This window comes from Papio anubis, chromosome 3, assembly GCF_008728515.1.
Source record: "Papio anubis isolate 15944 chromosome 3, Panubis1.0, whole genome shotgun sequence".
NCBI classification, from domain to species: domain Eukaryota; kingdom Metazoa; phylum Chordata; class Mammalia; order Primates; family Cercopithecidae; genus Papio; species Papio anubis.
In genome coordinates, this window is record NC_044978.1 from 114,436,472 (window position 1) to 114,459,878 (window position 23,407).

Below are 23,407 nucleotides of genomic sequence, written 5' to 3' on the forward strand. Positions count from 1 at the left end.
TTAAGCAATTCATACCCTATCTTCTTTTACACCTTTTTTTCCGTAATAAGTCTCATGACAGCTCATGTGTCAATGTCATGTATTGTTTCTCCAACTAGACTATAACATTTTTTTAATGAGTCTGAATTTCTCTTTTTACCTCCATTAAACTTAATATAATGGTCTCTTCATAGCCTTTAGTAAATGCTCCTTTAACAAACTCAGCAGTTAAGTGACAGCACAGGACATGTGCCTGACTTGCTTTTCAGTTATTTACACCAAAAACTTTTGGGCCGAGCAAACCCAAATACCACTTCTACTATAAAACTGATTCTGTTGTAATCATGAAGGGTCCATGTGTGAAAAGCTGAAGTCATTTTGTGTTGGCTTGTGGTCAACTCTTTTCTTCCGAAAGTCCTGCTACATGGGCTTACTACAGGTACAAACAGCAGATAATAATCCAGGACAGAAACAAATGAATCATCATTTTAACACACAAAGCAAGTGGGTGTTTTACTTGACAAGCCGCCAAGAGCTACTGTATCAATGGCATACATTTCTGCTAAAAACTCCTCTGTTTGTAAAGGACCAATGCCAGATTTGTTCAGTGTCAGAGTTTCCAGGTATGTGACTTTGGAATCCACCATGAAAGAAAGGCAGCAGGGGCAAAAAATGACATCAGCCTGACTCCAAGAAGTATTTATGAAATATACTACCTGAGAAGTTACTGTGAACTAGGAAGCCTTCCAAGGAAGGTATTTTAACTTAAATTTTTATTTTAATGTCTATCAAAAAATGTACATCAAACATGATAAAAGATCCATTCATATGTTACATAAAATGTTGTATAATATATGCTCAATGATATAGAAAACACATACAAATTCTCTTGTGACTAATAAACAAAAACATTAACAGTTTACAAAAAAATTGAAATATAGTTAGTAAATAAATATGTAAAGAAAATATTTAACCTTGGTGATGATCAAAGAAATATAAATTAAAACACCAATGAAATAGTGCATAATACCAATTAATTTATGAGGGGAAAAATTAATTAAATGAACAAATTCTGGCAAAGTTGTGGTAAAACTGGTATAGATGAATTATTAGTAGGCTATAAACTTAGATAATTCAGCAATACTTATCAAAAGTCATAAAAATACACATATTAACTAGAAATCATATTCATGGTAAATTATACCAAGAAAATAATTCAAAATATAAAAATTGTTTTGAATCTTTACTAATTAAAATACTCATTGTAAAAAATTAGAAACAACCAAAGGTTGAAAAACAAAGGTCCTAAGCCACAGGATGGGGAACATCACACACCGGGACCTGTCATGGGGTGGGGAGAGGGGGGAGGGATAGCATTAGGAGATATACCTAATGTAAATGACGAGTTAATGGGTGCAGCACATCAACATGGCACATGTATACATATGTAACAAACCTGCACGTTGTACCCTAGAACTTAAAGTATAATAGTAATAGTAAAAAAAAAAACAGCAGTCCTAAGCATCGACTTGAAGATATATTATCCAGACAATTAAAAATATAATATTTATCTCTGCAGCAACATGTCAATATTTATGACATAATGGTAAGCACATAAAGACCAATACAAAATCATATTTACACTATAATCATAACTATGTTAAACATGAATTTAACATGAGTAAGTACTGTAAGAAAAAATAATTTTTTAGGTTGATGAGGTAGTAAAATTCTGTCTAATTTGTCTTCTTTTATATTTATATCATCATCACTATGTTGTTTTTCTGGTTCTTGATCTTTATTACAAAATAAATGGAAACTAATTAAAAACAATGTCTTCTAACATTATCTGCAGTTCTGATAAATTCTCTATAGACAAGGTGTATGTGGTACTCTCCTTTGCATCTGTCAGTGATTGATTGGTCCATGTCATTTGCCAGTGAGTAACTAATTCATGTTGACATAGTGCATAAAAGCAAAGACTCAAAGCCAGATACTTGAGTCTAAATGCTACTTCTAGCACTTACTGACTGTGTCACTTCAGGCAATTTACTTTACCTCTCTATAGTTTTGTTGTATTGTGGATAGAAAGTGGAAGAATCACTGTTTCCTGAAGTTCTTGTGAGGATTAAATAAATTAATATATGTAAAACAGTCAAATTATCACCTGTCCACAGTAAGTGCTACCCATGTATCAGCTATTAATATTATGATGCACATAGAACATCAAATGAAGCAAATTAGAAGACTGGGTGGTTTCTACCTCACAGGAATGTTAGACATGAAAGCCATATCCAAAAAGTTAGAAGACCACATACAAAGTAAATGTTAAAGATCTTTAATGAGCAAGGTGTCACAATGTAGTGTATGAATGACACATAGTTGGAATTCAGAGAAGGGAAAAATCACAGTGGAGTGGAAAGTAGGGGAAGGAGTCACCGAAGAGGTCAAATTTGACTATGACTTTGCAAAACAAGTTATAAAGAGGCAAGAAAAAAGTCTAGACAAAACCCTCCTGTTCATTGTAGCATTATTTACAAAAGCCAAGATATGGAAATGACTCAAATGACCACCGACAGATGAATGGGTAAAGAAAACGGAAAATATATATACAATGGAATATTATTCAGCCTTAAAAAGAAGAAAGTCCTGCCATTTGTGACAACGTGGATGAACCTAGAAGACATTATGCCAGATGAAATAAGCCAGTCACAAAAAGACAGATACTGCATGATTCCACTTATATGAGGGATCTAAAATAGTCAGACTCACAGAAGCAAAGAATAGTGGTTGCCAGAGGCTGGGGGAAGGTAGAAATGGAGAATTGTTCTTCAATGAGTATAAAATTTCTGTTATGCAAGATGAATAAGTTCTAGAGATTTGCTGGACAACAATATGCCCATAGTTAACAATACTATATTGTGCACTTAAAAATCTGTTAAGAGGATAGATTTCTTGTTCAATGTTCTTACTACTCAATAAAAAAGCGCACACACACAAAAGAACACAAGGAAATTTTTGGAGGTAATGGATATGTCTATTACCTTAGTTGTAATGTTGGTATCAAGGGTATATGCATATGTTTAAACTCATCAAGATGTAAACATTAAATATGTGCAATTATTGTATATCAATTACACCTCAATAAAGCTGAGAAAATATTTTAACATGAAGCAGATTTTTAGCCTTCATATTTCATTTCCACAAGAATGATAATAACTCATGATCACTGAACATTTCTTGGCTACCAGCTAGTGTGCTAAGCACTTTATATTTTGTATTTAAATTAAATTAATGCTGACCTATGGTAGACCACATTTCACAAATAAAAATATTATATGAGGCTGGGTGCAGTGGCTCATGCCTGTAATCCCAGCACTTTGAGAGGCCGAGGTGGGTGGATCACCTGAGGTCAGGAGTTCGTGACCAGCCAGGCCAACATGGTGAAACCTCATCTCTACTAAAAATACAAAAAATTAGCTGGGCATGGTGGTGGACGCCTGTAATCTCAGCTACTCAAGAGCCTGAGACAGGAGACTCACTTGAACCCGGGAGGCGAAGGTTGCAGTGATCCAAGATCGCGCCATTGCACTCCAGCTTGGGCAACAAGAGAGAAACTCCATCTCTCTCTCATTCTCTCTCTCTCTCTCTCTCTCCCCATATATATATATATATACACATGGAAAAAAGGAGGCCAGGCACAGTGGCTAATGCCTGTAATCCCAACACTTTGGGAGGCCAAGGTGGGCAGATCACTTGAGGCTAGGAGTTCCATACCAGCCTGCCCAACATGGTGAAACCCCACCTCTACTAAAAATACAAAAATTAGCTGGGTGTGGCGACACGTGCCCATAGTCCCAGCTACTCAAGAGGCTAAAGCATGAGAATCGCAGGAACCTGGGAAGCGGAGGTTGCAGTGAGCCAAGATCGTGCCACTGCATTCCAGCCTGGATGACAGAGTGAGACTCTGTCTCAAAAAAATTAAAAAAAAAAAAAAAAACTACATGAAGATTATATAGTGGCTCATTCAATGTCATATGACCAGTGAGTATTACAGAGGGGATTTAAACAGCTGTGCTCTCAACCACTTTACTAACATATTCTGCCAAATCTTGTTGCTCTAAATTTTTCATTGTAACTTTTTCTACGGCCTATGTCTCTTCATGTGTCTCACATCTTTTGTCACCTCGAGGTTTTTTTTTTATTTTGCTGTACTCCAGACACAAGCATTTTCTTAAGACTGACTCTCTGATTGTTCTTCATACAGGTATGGTCTTGGCCAACATAACATGGTTTCCATCAGCTATGGTAATTTCCTTAATACCTATAATCACTGTCAAAAAGTCATTCATACATTCATACTAATTTCCAGATTTCCTTGGAATAGAAAAATTTTTCATTGGATAAATTAGTACTATATTTCCCAACTTTCCCAATAACATACATCCCATAAAATCAGACAAAAAAAACTGTTTATTAGCTGAAGAAATGAAACCAACTCCAACTGATTACAATCATTATTACAATATGAATGCACACTGTCTCATGCAAAGTGGGAAACAAGATTGGAAAGATGAACTGAAATGTTAAATTGACTGTCTAAGTACAGAGCGTGAACTTTATCTCATAGCCTTGGAGATCCTTACATAGTTTTTGAGTGGGGCAGTGAAATGCCAAAACCGGTATTTTAGGAAGATAAGTCTAGTGTTGGTGTGCAGGATATTGGAGGAGAAATAAACTACCAGATAAACACCTGGAAGTCAATAAGCCAGAATGGAGTGTGACATTTAACAAAGGAAGAAGCAACAGTGTGTATGATATACTGCATATTTGACTTAAAAGCAAAGCAGAACATAAGAATCCTACCAAAACATCGTTATTAGTGTGTCATGATCACGTTTATAAACTTTAGAAGACATACACACATAGTTTCCCAGTTTTGTAGCCAACGAAGAAGCTCGTTCCTATGGATTCAGCATCGACTTCCACACAGAGAAAATGTCCTCCATCAGGTCCCTTCTCTACCTCATTGGAGCTTATGAACCTAGCTGCCAGCACTCCTCCTCCTCCAACACATGCACACACACACACACACACACACACAGTGTTCTTGCGGTCTCATATTTCATGTAGTTTCTCCTACCAAAAGGACTATCAACTCATTCATTCAGCACCCAATAAATGGCAGCTGCTGCATCTTCACCATCTCACCAATCTTTACGACAAGCTCAGGCTGGGCGTGGTGGCTCACGCCTGTAGTCCCAGCACTTTGGGAGGCCGAGGCAGGCGGATCACCTGAGGTCAGTAGTTTCAGACCAGCCTGGCCAACATGGGGAAACCCTGTCTCTACTAAAAATACAAAACAAATTAGCTGGGCATGGTGGCGCGGGCCTGTAATCGTAGCTGCACAGGAGGCTGAGGCAGTAGAGTCGCTTGAACCCAGGAGGCGGAGGTTGTAGTGAGCTGAGATCACGCCACTGCACTCCAGCCTGGGCAACAGAGCAAGACTCCATCTCAAATAAAAAAGACAAGCTTCTGGTCATTAATTATTATCCTTACATAACAGAAGAAGAAACTGGGGCTCGAAAGAAAGAGATTAAGGGACTGCATCAAGCACCGTAGAGAGCATGCAAAAATAATACTTTTCATTAACAATAACATTTTGCTGTTTGCAAAACACATTCACATTCTTCATTTCTTTTTATTCTAAAGATAATTCTGGTATCAGTGGAACACAGAGGTTTTCAGGAGCAGCTTCTAAGATAACATTATTTGAAGCTGTTAGGCCTACATTTGGGTATGGATACACCTTTCTCAAAATACCAGCTTCCTCAATGTTCCCTGTAATTGACAAGATCCCTACTTCTCTAAAGAGTGTACTGACTCATCCCTTCTTCAGAAACTAATCTTAAATGCTTATCCCTACCATATCTGAAATCACAACTTTGGAAAGACAAGGATGGGCAGAGAAGTAACAAAAGCAGCTGATATACAATCCACATTCAAGATATTATCTGTTCATGGAGAAAAACCAGTCTGTGTTGATGTTAACCTTTTAAATGATCGAAATATGTCTTATTAACCTGGCTTGATACTAATGCCTGGAAATGTGTCTATCTAAAGTGTGAACTGACACTTGTGCCCATTGATTTGGTTCATAGAGAATGTTCTGATTTATGTCCCTGTCCCCACAAATTTTTTTTTTAATGCACCAAAGTTTTACCTGAAGTAAACCTGATTCTTGCAGAGGGTCCAATTGTAGTTTCTTACAAAACCTTGGCTGTCTCTAATCAATTATCTCCAGATATGAAAATATCTAGGAAATTCAAGAAAGAAATCACACACATTCATTATCCATCTAACATTTTAATGTTTTCTTTCAGACTCTGTGTGTGCTGAGGGGGAAGGAGGGTAGTTACTTTTACTGCAACAAACAGGAGGGTGAAAATCTGAATAATGCTAGCATTGGGTCACTAGCTTTATCTGCAGATAAAACCAGCACAAAACAGATAATGGCTTGTTTTGCATCTATTTTATATATATTTCCCCCAGCTCACCAAAATAATTGTCTTCAGAGCCTATGTCCATTATTCCTTTACTGCCTTCCCTGCTATCAAGTTCTCTGAATAAGTACAGGGGCTGCAGTACAATTAAAAATAATGAGACCCTACTGGGCCAATGTCCCTGCATGCAATAAAAGGTTGTGGACTAATTGCAGGAGCAGAGATTCCCGCCCCCCCAACCTCCCCGCCCCCGCCCCCCAGCCATTTTGCTTCACTTTGATTGGTGGATTGGCACTTTAAATAAAGGTTTCTAATCTTCCCTGAATGAGAAGTACAGAGCAAGTCCCACGCACAGTCCTGAAAAAAATTTTAATCTTCTTTTCTTAGAACTATCTTGGTTGGCATCATCAGGCCCTGAGAGCACAGTGCATGTCAGCATCTAAGGTAAAATGGGATTTTATGATTTCCATGTGTTTCCTGTAAATTCTTTTTTTCCTATCTCCAGACAGCTTTTATAAAGAGGATTTATCTTCATTTGTCACCAGTAGCTGAATTATTGCTTGTTGTAATCCATTAGCATGTTAAGAGATGACATGCCTAACACCCATTCAACTAAGAAAAAAAAAAAAGACTTTTATCTATAGACTGTATTTTTTTTAACTATTTTTTATTATACTGCCTAATTTTTTGTAATATTAGAAGATGAGTACATTTCTTGGCTATTCAGATCTCTATTCATGTAAGAATAAAGAGCTTTTTGAATTTATAGAATAAATTTTAAAAGATAATTCATTTTAGGAAGAGGAAAGCTAAATTTGAAACATATTTTCCACTAACATCAAAGGAAATTAAGATAGCCAATTTACTCTCATTTGAAAAGATAAGTTTTGGAATGGTTACGTACATTACCTAAACTAAACATGCAATGATATACCCTCTATTCCTGCAAATAAAGGTTTGTTATAAAATGACTGTTAGGTGCATTACATTTCACATGCATTTCAAAATGTATCCCAAAGGGTAAGCAAAGTATAAACTTCTGTGAATAATACCTGGTAGACCAATATTTTACTTAGTGGGAAGGATTTTTAAATTCATAATTCACTTTATGAAATGAAACATAGCACTTATAGGATATCGATGGAGGTTGTTCCTACATATTTATTCAGGCTGTAGATCCATTTAAAAAGTGCTTAGATATTTTTTAATTGCTTGTCAATTTATTTCAGAAACTACTACATACAAGTTAGTTTTTGATTTTGTTCTTCTAACCTTTATCCCGGTTGTTTTTGGAAGAGCAGAGACTCAGGCTCATTTTCAAAAATTGTCTTTTAACTATTCTGAATAAAAATTAATCTGATTTAATTCTCCAACTTAATTATGTTTTAGATTCCACTTTTCAAAATGAAGGACCTGATACTGATCCTATGCCTCCTGGAAATGAGTTTTGCAGTGCCGGTAAGTCAGTCTTTAGAGTGTGTCCCAGAAGAGGTTCCTGATTGTTGGACTCCAGACAACACTGAAGGGATTTGGACTGAGAGTCCACGCATAGACTCACTTGATTTAATCCAGTGGTGTAGTCCCATGGAGTCAAAAGCCATAGTCGCTCAGATGTCAGTCTTGCAATCCAAAAGCGGTAAGTGATAGCTGGACTTGGTGGCTCACCCCTGTAATCCCAGCACTTTGGGAGGCTGAGGCAGGCGGATCACCTGAGGTGAGGAGCTCAAGATCAGCCTAGCCAACATGCGAAACCCCATCTCTACTAAAAATACAAAAATTAGCCGGGCATAGTGGTGTGCACCTGTAATCCCAGCTACTTGGGAGGCTGAGGCAGGAGAATTGCTTGAACCCCGGAGGTGGAGGTTGCAGTAAGCCAAGATTGCATCACTGCACTCCAGCCTGGGCGACACAGTGAGACTCCATCTCAAAAAAAAAAAAAAAAAAAAAAAAAAAAAGCAGTAAGTGAGGCTTATGATATTTCTACGGAAAAGTTATTTAAAATAGTCCCAAAACAATTTCTAGATCTTATTCCACTCATTCAAAGTTAAAAGACTTAGTCTGGAAAAAAAAAAAAAAAAAGACTTAGTCTGTACAATGCATGGCGAAATTTTATTATCAACTTCTTGCTATCAGTATAAAGTTGAAATGGAAAGAGGAAATTTCTCTGAAAAAGAAAAGTACATTTTCTTCATTTCAAAAAGAACCATCTCCAAATTTCTATGGTTACAAAACTCAGCTAGATAATTCTATTTGAAGCTAGTAATTAACTAGCAAATTTACCTTGTAAGCAAAAATTGTGTGACTGAGAGCTGAAGTTTCATAAATCAAAACATATCATAGTGATGGGGCTAACTGTGTATTACAGTCCCACACCTGATCCATTCTAGTATATATTGAAATGATCTCATACAAACACAATCTTTTGAACACTGAACTACTCCAGCCAACAGCATGCAATTCTGTTATCACAAAAACTTTATTTGGCTGCTATATGCATTTAGCAAATATATACTGAGCAGCCGCCATGCATCCAGCAATGTGCTGGGCATTGGAAAAATTAAAGTAAATAAGACATGATGTCTTATCTCCAGGAGCTCATAGTTGGCCTCAAATGAACTTTAGAATATTTTAATGCCCTGAAAGAAAAGGTTAGCTATTTGGTTTTCTTAAAGTGTTTTAGTGAAAGAGAATGGAAATGGAGAAAGAGGATGAAACCTGATTATAATGATGAAAACCTTAATTCCACAAATAAAAATAGAGTCCCTGTTTCATCACACAAGGTGAATTTTAAATGAAAGAAAACTTGAGGGTGCCACCCTAGCTTACCTTTGTATGATACTGACGTTGAGATCAGCCTCAGTCATTCACCATCGGTCTAACACATTGGTGTTCTTTGAACCTGTAATGATCCACACCTGAATCAACTGGGTCCGCTCTGAGGAACAGAACAATTGCTTATTATTGCCAACCAATTGCTTGTCAGATCAGATGTTCTTCTCCTGTTAATTCTGCATGAGAAATGTATCCCCTATCTGTATACATTCGTGTAAATATTCTTTAATTCATGACTTAGAGCAGATGGAAAGCAAAGTACACTTTGTTCTGTGGTTCAATCCAAGATGTGTTATTTATGCACTGGCAAATAGTGGGGAGGAAAGTCCCGCTCTCACGATTCCCCCAAATTCTCAACAAGCTACCCACCACATACACACGTACATGCACAATCACCCTTCCTGTCTATACAGTAACCTCTTTCCTACCCAGAGTATTTGTTACACATTTATAATGCCTTTCCCTCTATTCTTTTTCTTTCTTTTTTTTTTTTTTTTTTTTAAAAACAATCTGGCTTTGTTGCCCAGGCTGGAGTTCAATGCTGAGATCTCAGCTCACTGCCACCTCCTCCTCCTGGGTTCAAGCGATTCTCCTGCCTCAGCCTCCCAAGTAGCTGGGATTACAGGTGCCCACCACCACACCCAGCTAATTTTTGTATGTTTAGCAGAGACAGGGTTTCACCATGTTGGCCAGGCTGTTCTCAAATTCCTGACCTCATAATCTGCCCACCTCGGCCTCCCAAAGTGCTGGGATTACAGGCGTGAGCCTCCGTGCCTGGCCCTTTCCCTCCATTCTTGTCCAAAACTGAATTATGTAAGGAAATTCTCACCATGACCCAGAAGGTGGGATTTTACTTATATGAAAAAGGTGGGGGGTGAAAAAGCAGGGGGTGTAATTCTTTAACTTCTTACTCATAAAGGAAAAATAATACCACTATGTTTAGTAAACATTCCATAAATCCTTGTGGTATAACTGAAGGAAAGATGGCATTACAACCCCTTGGTCTTAGAAAGTGAGAGTATCCGAAGAACCAGAGACTCTCAAAATCCAATTTACTCTAATTCCTACTCTTCCATTCTCCATGTTTTCTACTGGTATTTGTGTAAAGTAATAAGGATTGGTTTCGAAAGAAAAATATCTTTAACAACAACAACAAAAAAAATGCAAAAGGCTGGGCATGGTGACTCATGCCTATCATCCCAGCACTTTGGGAGGCTAAGGCAGGAGGATTACTTGAGCTCAGGAGTTCAAGACAAGCCTGGGCAACATAGTGAGACCCCCATCTCTATTTTTTAAAAAAAGGAAGCCAGGTGCAGTGGCTCATGTCTGTAATCCCAGCACTTTGGGAGGCCCAGGTGGGTGGATCACTTGAGCTCAGGAGTTCAAGACCAGCCTGGCCAACATGGTGAAACTCTGTCTCTACTAAAAATACAAAAATTAACCGGACTTGGTGGCGCACACCTGTAATCCCAGCTACATGGGAGGAGAATCGCTTGGACCCGGCAGGCAGAGGTTGCAGTGAGCCGAGATCACACTACTGCACTCCAGCCTGGGTGACAGAGTGAAACTTAGTCTTGGGGGAAAAAAAAAAAAAGGAAAGGAAAATATCTTACATTTTAAAAAACTAATTGTATAGATAGGTATATTTTTGAACAACTTTTAAGTGAACACGTTAAGTATAATAGTATTTTGTGCTAGAATGCTTTTTATTTAAGGAAAAAAAATATTTCATATGATCCCAAAATATAGTAGGTTTATACATAAAATAATCTTTCACTAAAAATCATAGAGAATTTGCTGAAGTCCTTTGAATGGGAGTCAAGTTAGATTTTGCATATGATTTTTCTGAATGTCATGATCCCATGCCACATCTGGTAAACCAAAATCATGTAGATTTGTCAAAAGCACATGAAAATTCAACTTGAGTTTGTCCCCTTTACTTTTTTCTGTGGTAATTTTTTAAGAATATAAAGTACTAGTAGTTTTCTATTTTGTTGCTTTATTCTACTTCTCCTTATGTGTAACTTTAAATCATATTTTGCTTTTAAAGCAACGAAGCATTAAGATGCAGACAAAGGATAGATGATGCAGGTGGGAGCAAAATTTTCAAATACTGTGTTGATTCTCCCAAATAACTTATGCTCTTCTTCATTCTGCCCAAGCACTCAAGTTATTTGCATAATAAACCAAAATGGTGGCCCCTCAGGTAGCCCTTATGTACTGGAGCAATATCCTATGCCCAATGGGCATTGAAGGAAGTTTTGTACCAATGAGACTCAAAATTATTCTTATTTTCATTCAGTTCTTTCCTCAGCAAACTGGAACACCGGGTATGGCTAGTTTGAGCCTTGAGGTATGTATTGCCAGAGTTTTTTACGTATTAACTTTACATTGGTATATTTGTGATACAGGAGAAATATGGTGGTGTGTTTCTCAGGTTTCCTAGCCAGAAGTTTGTGGCTGTTATCCTGAGGAGTGCTAGAAAAATTATGACATTTACTAGAACTTTGTCTTATAATTCTACTGCAATTTTAAACTCTCAGGTGTTTTACTTTTTAGAACATTATTTCTATGCAAACAAAAGCAATATTAATACTTAATGCCTTATATAGAATATACATATTAATAAAATTACTACATTAATTAAAATACATTGCTCTTTACTCACAGTTTATTTTTAGTCCTGCTCCTTATACTATCTTACATGACAAAGTTCTCATGAAATAAATGTACCTGTACAAAATTTAATTTTTTTTAAGTCTGGCAAACAGCATTAACATTGTACTATGATACTTCCTGTATAAGTTGTACAGTGTATTTGTCTTATTGCAGTTCTCATGTAATATATATTCTGTTTAGAAAACCCCAGCAAAACAGAAATTTTGGTCATGTCAATGAAAAATATTGACAGTTATATATAGAAAGATATTTATAAGATTAAAAATTTTTCACAAGGTCTTGTGAAATTCCCATGTGTCATGGTAAGCTGGGGGCAATCATTACCTATTTGAGCTAGACGCTTACTTCACATGGAAGCTAATTGCACTGAGGGTTTTTTTTCTTTTTTAGCTTAAACTCAATCCAAAGCATTCTGAATCTCTTCCCATGAAAAAAGTGAAATTGACTTTCTGTTGAAATGGTGGAATTCTCGATAATCTATCCAGATACTTAACATTTCTTTCAATAGTTTCTATATTTAATATTTTGAAAGATTTATTGTTTGAGAAAGAGGTAAAAGTTTTATTTATTTGTTTGTTTCAAATTCCTCTTCTGGCTGAACTTGTAAGGGGCAAAGTAAATTAAATGGGGAGAAAAGAGTCAATGAAGCAAATTCCTCACAATTACATTTATATCTCAGTGGAATGAGCTATTTTCCCATGTTTCAATGTAACCTCCACTTAAATAATACTTTTTCTCCTTTAATTAATGATAAAAGCAACTGCATTATTTTAATAGCGGTAATAATAACAATGGCAGAACCAAATTTAATATTTCCACCTTTCGATGATGATTTGTGTCTACTTTCATTTTGTTAAACTGATCCACATCAAACTTTGAGTTGATAATGTCAAATATCACGAGAAATCAGTTGTGTCAAACACAGCATATGTGATAAACAGTAACCCACTTTTTTCTTGATAGACAATGAGACAGTTGGGAAGTCTGCAAGGATTAAACACACTTTCTCAGGTAATCATATTTCTTATTGCAAGTATTCATGGTGGTGCTAGTGTTAATATTAGCAGCAGCATTATAATTCATCAAATTTATTTATGAATAGACAATATACTAAATATTGGAAGAACCAAGAAGTAAATGAGAACCTAAAACAAAATAAGATAGAGTGATAGGGAAAAATAAAAATAGTATTGAATTTTCTTTAGTTAAAAAAAGAATATTTTTGTGCATTATTAATTTTATTATATGGCACAAAACATAAGTGCTTAAAAAATCTAAATCTCAAACAAGTTTATGGAAATATTGCAGACTAGCTCAAAATGAAATTTAAGTTCATTGAAAGGAACAGTTTACCTATCCATTTGATTTATTTTTATTTATTATTTATTTATTTAGACAGAGTATTGCTCTGTGGCCCAGGCTGAAGTGCAGTGGTGCGATCTCGGCTCACTGCAACCTCCGCCTCCTGGGTTCAAGCTATTCTCCTGTCTCAGCCTCCCGAGTAGCTGGAATTACAGGCATCTGCCACCATGTCAGGCTAATTTTTGTATTTTTTAGTAGAGACGGGATTTCACCATGTCGCTAGGCTGATCTCAAACTCATGACCTCAGGTGATCCACCCACCTCGGCCTCCCAAAGTGCTGGGATTAGAGGCATGAGCCACCATGTCCAACCATACCTATCCATTTTAAATTAAGCAACACCACTTTTGCTTTTGCTATATTTACACTATCTGTTGATTTTTTAGAGAATGAAAACCAGGCTGGGCTCAGTGGCTCACGCCTGTAATTCCAGCACTTTGGGAGGCCGAGGCGGGCAGATCATGAGGTCAAGAGACCAAGACCATCCTGGCCAACATGGTGAAACCCCGTCTCTACTAAAAATACAAAAATTAGCTGGGCGTGATGGTGCATGCCTGTAGTCCCAGCTACACAGGAGGCTGAGGCAGGAGAATTGCTTGAACCCAGGAGGCGGATGCTGTGAGCCAAGATCGCCCACTGCACTCCAGCCTGGTGACAGAGCGAGATTCCATCTCAAAAAAAAGAAAGAAAAGAAAAGAAAAGAAAACCAAATATAACCAATGTTATATTTAACATTTAAATATAAGCATGCCTTTTTTTATCCATGTCTTTAGTATTCTAGATTTGGCTTTGGGAAATCATTTAATTCTTTGTGGATGCACGGCCTCCTCCCACCACATTCCTCTCCTCCATGGATGAGGCCAAGGGAACATGAAACTCAACAGGTGAGTGAATAGCGTCAATATGTTTGAAACCTCAGGCTTTAAAACCTCTTCTTACTTGCCTTCCTTGAGTTGTGATAAATTAGCAATAGCCAAGTCCTAGCATTAACAAAAAATTATTCTCGTGCCAAATAAATCAAAGCCTATAACTGCTTTTAGTGTTTAAGAAATATTTTTAAATTTGAAACTATTTGCATATTTATTTAAAATAGGAAGATACAGCCTCCAAAATATGAGACCTATGTTAAAGATATCAGCAAACAATCCTCAAAAATCGAAGCAGGCTACACCCTGGACAATTTTCATTTGAATCAAGATTTCCTAAATAATTACTCAAAGGCTAATTTTAAATGATGACAATAATCCTGGTTAAAACACCATAGCCAGGTGCGATGGCTCATGCCTGTAATCCCAGCACTTTGGGAGGCCAAGGTGGATGGATCACTTGAGGTGAGGAGTTCAAGACCAGCCTGGCCAACATGGTGAAACCCCGTCTCTACTAAAAATACAAAAATTAGCCGGGCATGGCGGCAGGCACCTGTAATCTCAGCTACTCTCGGGAGGCTGAGGCAGGAGAATCGCTTGAACCCAGGAGGCAGAGGCTGCAGTGAGCCGAGATTGTGCCACTGCACTCCAACCTGGGCAATAGAGTGAGACTCTGTCTCAAAAAAAAATTAAGAAATTTTAAAAAATAAAACATCATGAACCCTACAGAAGTCAATAAATATATCAATCTGTTAACCATTATTGATTAGGTGCCTAATAAATACATAAACCAAATTGTGATTTGGTAGTAAAAGTGAAGACATTTACGAATGGCTCCAAGGATTGTGAAATTTCAGATAGGACAAGACAACATATTTCAAAGTGCTGAATTGTGAGATGTGAGCTCAGAGAGGGGTGAGGACTGGAGAGGCAAAGCAGAGCCCCGAATTGTTGTGAGACTTCCTTGCTGATCTGAGGAGTTTGCAATCATTCTACAAACAATAGGGAGCCATTCGCCACAAGTAATTTCTAGAAGAAGCAACAAAACATGGTGATTTTAACAGGGAATTTTTTCATTTAATATATGGACTCAGAACCAAGATTAACAGGGAATTTTAGTTCCAGGTGGTCTTCCACAGCAGGAGCATTACCACGAGGTCCCATTTAGTAGGACAATAAATTATGTTAATGGTGACTGTTTCTTCACTTGCTTCCAAAGTGAATTTCCATGTTGCAAGAATTTGATTGGCATTTTAATTAATTATGCTTTATGCTTTCATTAATTTGAAAAATATACTAGGTACTCACCATGGGCCAGGCACTTGTTAGGAGCTATGTTATGTACAGGGGCTATAAAGAGAAACAAGACATATCATTCTCCCTCCATTGACTGGGGGACAAAGATTTATAACAAATAATTACCATCCAATGAGAAAGTGGTAAAATAAAGATACAGATACATACAGACAGCTATGAGAACTTAGAGAAGGACATGTCTCATCCTACCAGGAGGTTCATGTAGCTTCACCTTCATGAGCAATGGTGGTCCCAAAGCAGGTAGGGGAGGCACACGCAAGACCTCCCCAAACAACATTAACACTAACTGGTGCTTCCTATGTAAACTCAACTTCAAGACAAGTCCCCTAGCCTCCCTTCCAGATAGAAAGTGCCCCAAGCCCCTTTGTTTAGAAATTCTAGGCACCGTTGTTTAATGAGCCATCCCTTCCTGACACTCTTTTCAAATTTCTCTGCAGTATGAATATTCTTTGCCTGTGCATCCCCCACCTCTCCCATCACAGCCATCCTTGAAGCCTCAACAGCCAGGACTGAAACCTTTCCTCCAGGCCGCTGCTGCAACCGCCGACGAGGCCACAGCACAGAAAGAAGCACTTCAGCCTCCAATTCACCTGGGACAGCTGCTCTTGCAGGAAGGAGAACTGCCTCTGGTTCAGCAGCAGGTGGCACCATCAGATAAGCCACCAAAGCCTGAGGTACTTCCTTTCTCTTGAAGTCAGATCAGAATCACCAGCTAACCTAATAGAAGAAAACTAATTTGCAGGGCAATTTTAAATAATCGTAGCCTTCAGGCATAATACATGATATAAATATATTCTTAATCAGTCTTCCATATCTGAGATTTATTTTTTGAGTAAAACATAAATATCCATTCCTATCTTTTGCCATCAGAGACAGGGCATGGATTCTAAAAGATCCTGTGCCTATAAAACTGGGTTTCTTAGTTGCAAAAGATGAAAACTTCCATAGGAAATAGAATAAAATCCCAGAGAAGTCCAGGTTTCCTATCACTGGTCTTTTTTTGGTGTTGGAAAGACTGAGAAAAGTGATTGATCCCTCAGCATAACAAGTAGGATTTTCCATTATTATCTGTCTGACAGAAAGGTGACAACTATGCAAAAAGTGTCTTGTAATAATGTAGAGAAAAGTGTAATGGGTGAAAGAAAAGGAAGGTACCATGTAACCAGTATGTTGTGGGCATGTGTCATTCCCCCATATCATCCTGCCTACAATCCTATAAAAATACATATTATCAGTCTTTTTAAAGAAAGGAAGACAGATTTTGAGAAGTTACAAAATTGGCCCAGGAGTACACAAAAACTAAGTGGCAGAGCCAGGGTTCAAACCAACCAGGTATGTTCCCGTTCCAAAATTCATTACTTTCTAATCTGCAAGAGATAGCAAAGCCATGATAGATGTACCTCATTCCCCTGCCGGTACATTTGAGTAATGTTAGTAAAAGACCATTGCAAACTCTCGGGTCATACCTCCCAAAACACTGAAAGAAAGTAAAATAATGAAACTCATTTTGTTTTACCGTAATTGCAAACAAGATAATCATGTGATCAGTTCACTTTGTCAATTTTTTTATTTTTAATGTCACTTTGTCTATTTTTTTATTTTCTCGTTGTCTATTTTGTTAATTTTTTGACTGATAATTTTAATATTTATCTGTGATATAGCTCCCAGGAGCAGATGTTGCTGATCCACAAGGTCCACCAGTAAGTACAGATCTCAATGAGACACTTTCTGTATTTTTTATTTGTATTTGTATTTATCTATTTTATTCATTTTTATGATAATTTTAATATTTACCTATGATATAGCTCCCAAGAATGGATTTTGCTGATCCACAAGGTCCATCAGTAAGTACAGATCTCAAAGAGACACTTTCTGTATTTTACTTTTTTTATTTGTTCACTTTGTCTATTTTTTATTTGTATTTGTATTTATCTATTTTATTCATTTTTATGATAATTTTAATATTTACCTATGATATAGCTCCCAAGAATGGATTTTGCTGATCCACAAGGTCCATCAGTAAGTACAGATCTCAATGAGACACTTCTATTTTTTTTTTTTATTTGTTCACTTTGTCTATCTTTTATTTGCTTTTATCTATTTTGTTCATTTTTTGACTGATAATTTTAATATTTATCTGTAACATAGCTCCCAGGATTGGATTTTCCTGATCCACAAGGTCCATCAGTAAGTACAGACCTCAATGAGACACTTTGTCGTAAAAACTGTCTCTATATTTCAAAAAAGAAGAGTGAATTTTTTCATTGTCCCATTAATCCATGAATATGAAGTATAATGGATTCCTTTGTTTTCTTAAATATTAAATACTTATTTCTATACTAACCCATCTGAAAATGTGTTTCATGTAACTCAAAAATTACTGTAATGGGGATTTGCCTGTGTGAATTACTTATTCTGTTTTCCACCATTTAAAGATTTTCCAAATAGCCCGTTTGATTTCTCGGGGACCAGTGCCACAAAATAAACAATCTCCAGTAAGTTTTTTTTTAATACCACATCTCTGTTTGCAATTTACTTAAAAGTTTTTCCATTGGAAAATGCATTTTGTGATAATGATTGTATTTTATTTAGCTTTATCCAGGAATGTTTTACATGCCTTTTGGAGCAAATCAACTGGTAAGTCCATATTCTATAAAAAGTATTGTTTTTAATTAAATTTTATCTTAAGAGCTACAATTATAAAATCTAGGTCTCACACAAGAGATTCCAAATAAACATTCTCTGAATGCCTACATTAGTAACTGAAATATTAAGGAGGCAAGTTTCCTATTTGGATAATCTTGGCTACACACACACACACACACACACACGCACACAAGGGTATTAAAGAAAAAATAAATTTTAGATCTGAATTATCCAAGTTGACTACATTTATTCCATAATGACTCACCTCTCCACTTTACCTCTGTACACAGCATTAATATTAAGGTTTAAGTGAAAACTAAATAACTTTTAACTTTGTCTTGAGTAGATAAGAAGGTAGCTGGTTCGTACTTTGATGCAATATTTCTTTTTGAACAGAATGCCCCTGCCAGACTTGGCATCATGAGTTCAGAAGAAATGGCAGTGAGTAATGTCTTCTAACTCTTCTTAAAATAGTGGCCAGGGAAGAACAGTCACTTATGACTGGCTGCAAGAGACGTCTGCCATGAATGTCACCAAATGAGCATAGGACTCAGATTTTTCCACTCCAAAAACTAAGCTTAAGTCTGAAGCAGTATCCAAAGATTTCATCATGTTTCCTATGTAGTCTTTCATTTCTGGGTGATAACTATTCTTGAGCATAGAGTTTTGCCCATTGCTTGTAGATGAACAGAGGAGAAACCTCCACTTGAAAGGCCGTCGTTGAACTATAAACACTTCAAACCAAAAAGATACATGTGGTTCATACAGAGTTCTTGTTCTTTCTCGGACCATTTGGTCCCTCAAAACATCAAATTCAACAGCATTACAAGTACTTCAGATCTCAAAATTGAAAGATCAAAAAGCAAAAGAAAACCAAGTTTAAAATGTGATTATTTTAAATGTCAACGTGCATTGTCAATGAGCATATACTAGTATTATGTTATCATTATCCATGCAAGTTTAGGATTTGAGATCAATAAAGTCGTACAACTCTTTTCCTAAGAAATTTTTTATCTGTTACATTTGTTAGAGCACAAGGCAAGACAAACAAAAGCTATATTGAATTAACAAATCATTGTCAACTACAGATTCTTTTGAGTTAACAAACACACATATTATCTGTGAAAGAAAAATTACATATCAGTATTTTTGTGTGCCTTCCATGTGCCACACACATAGGAAAATACTATAAACAAAACAAGGTAAGATTCTTGTTTTCGGCTGGGCGCAGTGGCCACGCCTATAATCCCAGCACTTTGGGAGGTCAAGGCAGGTGGATCACCTGAGATCAGGAGTTTGAGACCAGCCTGGCCAACATGGTAAAACCCCGTCTCCACTAAAAATAGAAAAATCAGCCGGGTTTAGGGGCGCAAGCCTGTAGTTGCAGCTACTCAGGAGGCTGAAGCAGGAGAGTCACTCGAGCCTGGGAGGCAGAGGTTTCAATGAGCTGAGATCACGCCGCTGCACTCCAGCCTAGGCAACAGAGCAAGACCCTGCTAAAAAAAAAAAAAAAAAAAAAAAAAAAAAAAATCTTGTTTTCAAGGAACTTACAGTCTAATGAATGGAAAAGATAGGTACAAGGGCAGATATCTAATGTCAAAATCGTGGGATAAAAGCAATAACAGTTTTATTACAGAGAAAGAGTCAGAGAGGAAGGGCAGTTAGCCCAGTCCAGGGATTCACAGTATCATCCCTGGAGGAGATGATGTGAAAGCTGAGAAAGAATGAAGAGTCAGGAGAAAGGAGAAGGAAAGAGTATTGTATCTATATAACACCAATACAAGTCACTGGAAGTTCAAAATTCAAGTAAGTGTTAATTGCCATCATATAATATTAATTATTTCTATTCTGCCTCATTCCCAAAAGATTTTGCAGAGCTTATGAAAAACACACAATAAATATAACCAAAAAGTTGAAGGTAGGATTTAAAATGAGTCACAATTTCAAGAAAATCAGAATACAGATATGCAAATCACACAGTCCTGCTCAATTGCTACAAACAGCCTAAGATTTTGGACCCCATATTTCTGGCAGCAAAGGTAGAAAAAGAAACATGGTCAGTTCTGGAATTCTGTTTGTCCACAGGAAGAAAATATTTTAGTTACTCCATGGAAGCCAAATTTTTTTCTTAAACTTTGTGCTTTAAAAAAATTTAAGTCTTAGCTGGGTGCAGTGTCTCGCCCCTGTAATCCCAGCTACTAGGGAGGCTGAGGCAGGAAGATCACTTGAGCCTAGGAGTTCTGGACCAGTAGCCTGGGCCATATAATGAGGCCCCTAAAAGAAAAAAAAAAAAGAAAACGTACATGGAACTTCATTTGGGGTACACTGAAAAATGCCATTGACAAGATTCTCCCTCAACAAATGCAGTTATGAGTTCCAGTTCTTATTTGTTTTGTGATGGTAGTATTCACTTCAACTACTCGTTTTCTTAAAATTAAATTCAAACTCACTTTGCCTCAAGTCTTGCTTCTGCCCTGTTATCTCCCTCTTGTGGAGATCACGCCAAGATCCACCCAGATAAGTGCAGAATCCTCTTCATTATGTTTCAAAGCCAGTTTAGTGAGAAATGAGCTTACACAAAGCTATCAGCCAACTTCCTATCCTCTACCAGTTTTTTAGAGATCCTTGGTGAATGTGACCAGGTAGAGTTGCATGGTATAGTTAATAGCATGTGATAATGGCATCTTTAACGAATGTCTTTTTTCCAGGGCGGGAGAGGAGACCCAATGGCCTATGGAGCCATATTTCCAGGATTTGGAGGCATGAGGTCCAGCTTGGGGGGAATGCCCCACAAGCCAGCTATGGGCGGTGACTTCACTCTGGAATTTGACTCCCCAGTGGCTGCGACCAAAGGCCCTGAGAAGGGAGAAGGAGGTGCACAAGGCTCCCCTATGCCGGAGGCCAACCCAGACGATCCAGAAAACCCAGCTTTCCTTGCAGAGCTAGAACCTGTTGCCCATGCAGGACTCCTTGCTCTCCCTAAGGATGATGTTCCCAGCCTGCCAAGGAGCCCTTCAGGGAAGATGAAGGGACTCCCCAGCGTCACCCCAGCAGGTGCTGACCCACTGATGACCCCTGAATTAGCTGATGTTTATAGGACCTACGATGCTGACATGACCACATCCGTGGATTTCCAGGATGAAGTAACCATGGATACCACAATGGCCCCAAACTCTCTGCAAACATCCATGCCAGGAAACAGAGCCCAGGAGCCCGAGATGATGTATGATGCGTGGCATTTCCAAGAGCCCTGACAGCTCTAAGATATTAGCTACTTTCTGTATGCACAAGCTTCCCAGCTTTGTCCCCACAGTGTACCTTTTTGCTAAAACACTTATTACCCTTCTGCAGCAAAGGCATTAAAAGCGCTAAGCATATATTAATAAATACAAGTGGCTAGAAGTAGTGTAGGTCCCCTTCTTGCTTTGAATATCTTGTTGAAATAAAATCTGTCAATTGTCTCTGTGATTTAGAAACACTATTAATAACATCAGAGCAAGGGTCTAAGGGTCTCAGCATTTAATCATCACTTTTTCTTAGCTGTCTTAAGCATTACAGAATTTCTCTTACTAGCATGACACTATTATATTCAGGAAATGTGGCACTGCTTTTTTCTCTAAGCAAAGGCAAATATCCTCATAATTCTAAGCTAATTCATTTAAACTTTATTAAATGGGGATTGGTGGAAAACTCCTGACTGGTATTACTGGGTTTGGTATAATTGAATTTAAAAGTCTCATTTATAGAGTATTTTATTTAATCTAGTATTAAAAATCTAGCCTATTTTAAATAAAGAATTTTTCTCACTGAAATTTTCAGGAATTGTATGCTTATTATTTATATATATTTAAATGGTTCAAGAAAAGCATACTCATCCTCTACCTTTGCTACTCTTTAACTCTTTGTATTCAATTCATTCATTCTTTCATCAGAACTTTACTGAATATTCATGTCCTGGGTGCAGTGCAAGGTATCAGAGATATAGTCCCTTCCTTCAAAGCTTACGATGAACATGACTGACAAGTAGACAATCACCATAACAAAACCCTAGACCAAGCTCAATTACTTTACATGTATTATCCCACAACAATAATGTAAAATAGATACACTCAACCCACAGCACACATGAAAAGTGCTATGAAAAGGCCAAGCACAGGGTGCCCCTGGAGCCACAGAGAAGAGCTACCTAACCCAGCCTGAGGGGCATCGGAGGGTCTAGGAGGAATCAGACAAGTTGTCTCAGAACAGTTTCTAGAAACGATTTCAAGAGTGAGAGGTCTCACTCTCCAAGAGGAAGAAACAAAAAGAGCCATGTGGGTGTCATGTGAGAATTAGCTCATTCCTGTGAAATATAATGTGGGAAAGGGGGATGCAGAAAATGACCCTTGCTTGTCACCAGGGCTAGGTGTGTATCAAGCAGAGCTATACACCTAAATTAAAGGGCTCCCAGCCCAGATTTGGTCACTCCTACAAAGTAGCTCCTACCCTCTTCTCTTCACCTTCTCCTAAGTGGCTCAACCCAGGTCTTCGACTCAATGACACTCAGACTTCTCTCCATCCATTGATGGAGATTCTGTAGATGCAACCCAGGAAAAAGAGCCCTGAGATGCCTCCCAACCTGGGGTACTTCAGGAGCCTTACCAGGAGCATGTAGCTGCCACCTATTGCCTCCCTCTCTTCAAGCAGGGTTCTGCTCATCCTCACTCCATTGACTGCAGCTGAAAGAGAGATACAGAAGAAAAATTTCAGTTTGCCTCCCCGAGTGTCCCTGGCAAAGGTGCGAGGGTAGAATGACCTCCACAGTAGCCAGAAGATACCCACTGAGATCTATCTTAGCATCGCAGACAGTTTCCTAAAAAGCAGTATGGTACAATACATATAAACAGATCTGCGTTCAAACTTCGGTATCACATCTTATTATCCATGAGACTTTCGATGTGAAACTTAATCTCTCTGCACCTGTGTCTTCATTTCTGTAATGGGGCTATGACCTAGCATGGAGAGTTGTTATGAGAATGAAATGAGATAAAGCTCACAGATGAAATTGCTGAATCATAACAGTTTCCTTCTTTTCCAACTGATCCTTTTGGTAAAGAGAATTAAGCAAAATAGCAGCAGCAACAGTGGAAGAATGGAATTGTTCCCATTATCTGATGAGTTTGTGTTTTTCCATTAACACTCCGACCATCGCCCTGCTTGTCCTTCTTTGTAATTCGGAGCATGC

General features: G+C 37.7%; 1 protein-coding gene across 1 annotated transcript; it reads left to right on the forward strand.

Moving 5' to 3' along the window:
* Nucleotides 1-334: 334 nt before the first annotated feature.
* Nucleotides 335-21,995, forward strand: AMBN (ameloblastin). Its single transcript, XM_021939067.2, has 13 exons — nucleotides 335-602; nucleotides 5,692-5,855; nucleotides 6,870-6,926; nucleotides 7,872-7,940; nucleotides 14,128-14,238; nucleotides 15,975-16,211; nucleotides 17,343-17,381; nucleotides 17,518-17,556; nucleotides 17,686-17,724; nucleotides 17,973-18,032; nucleotides 18,130-18,174; nucleotides 18,580-18,624; nucleotides 20,892-21,995. The coding sequence occupies exons 1-13, from the start codon at nucleotides 335-337 to the stop codon at nucleotides 21,435-21,437; spliced, it is 1,719 nt and encodes a 572-aa protein (XP_021794759.1). The 3' UTR covers nucleotides 21,438-21,995.
* Nucleotides 21,996-23,407: the final 1,412 nt, after the last annotated feature.

Excerpts from the sequence above, each read along its gene's own strand:
- AMBN (XM_021939067.2), top strand. The coding sequence starts at position 335 with ATGTGTGAAAAGCTGAAGTCATTTTGTGTTGGCTTGTGGTCAACTCTT. Across the intron at positions 7,941-14,127 it reads AAATGAGTTTTGCAGTGCCG|TATTCTAGATTTGGCTTTGG; the intron begins GTAAGTCAGTCT and ends CCATGTCTTTAG. Across the intron at positions 18,625-20,891 it reads TGAGTTCAGAAGAAATGGCA|GGCGGGAGAGGAGACCCAAT; the intron begins GTGAGTAATGTC and ends TCTTTTTTCCAG.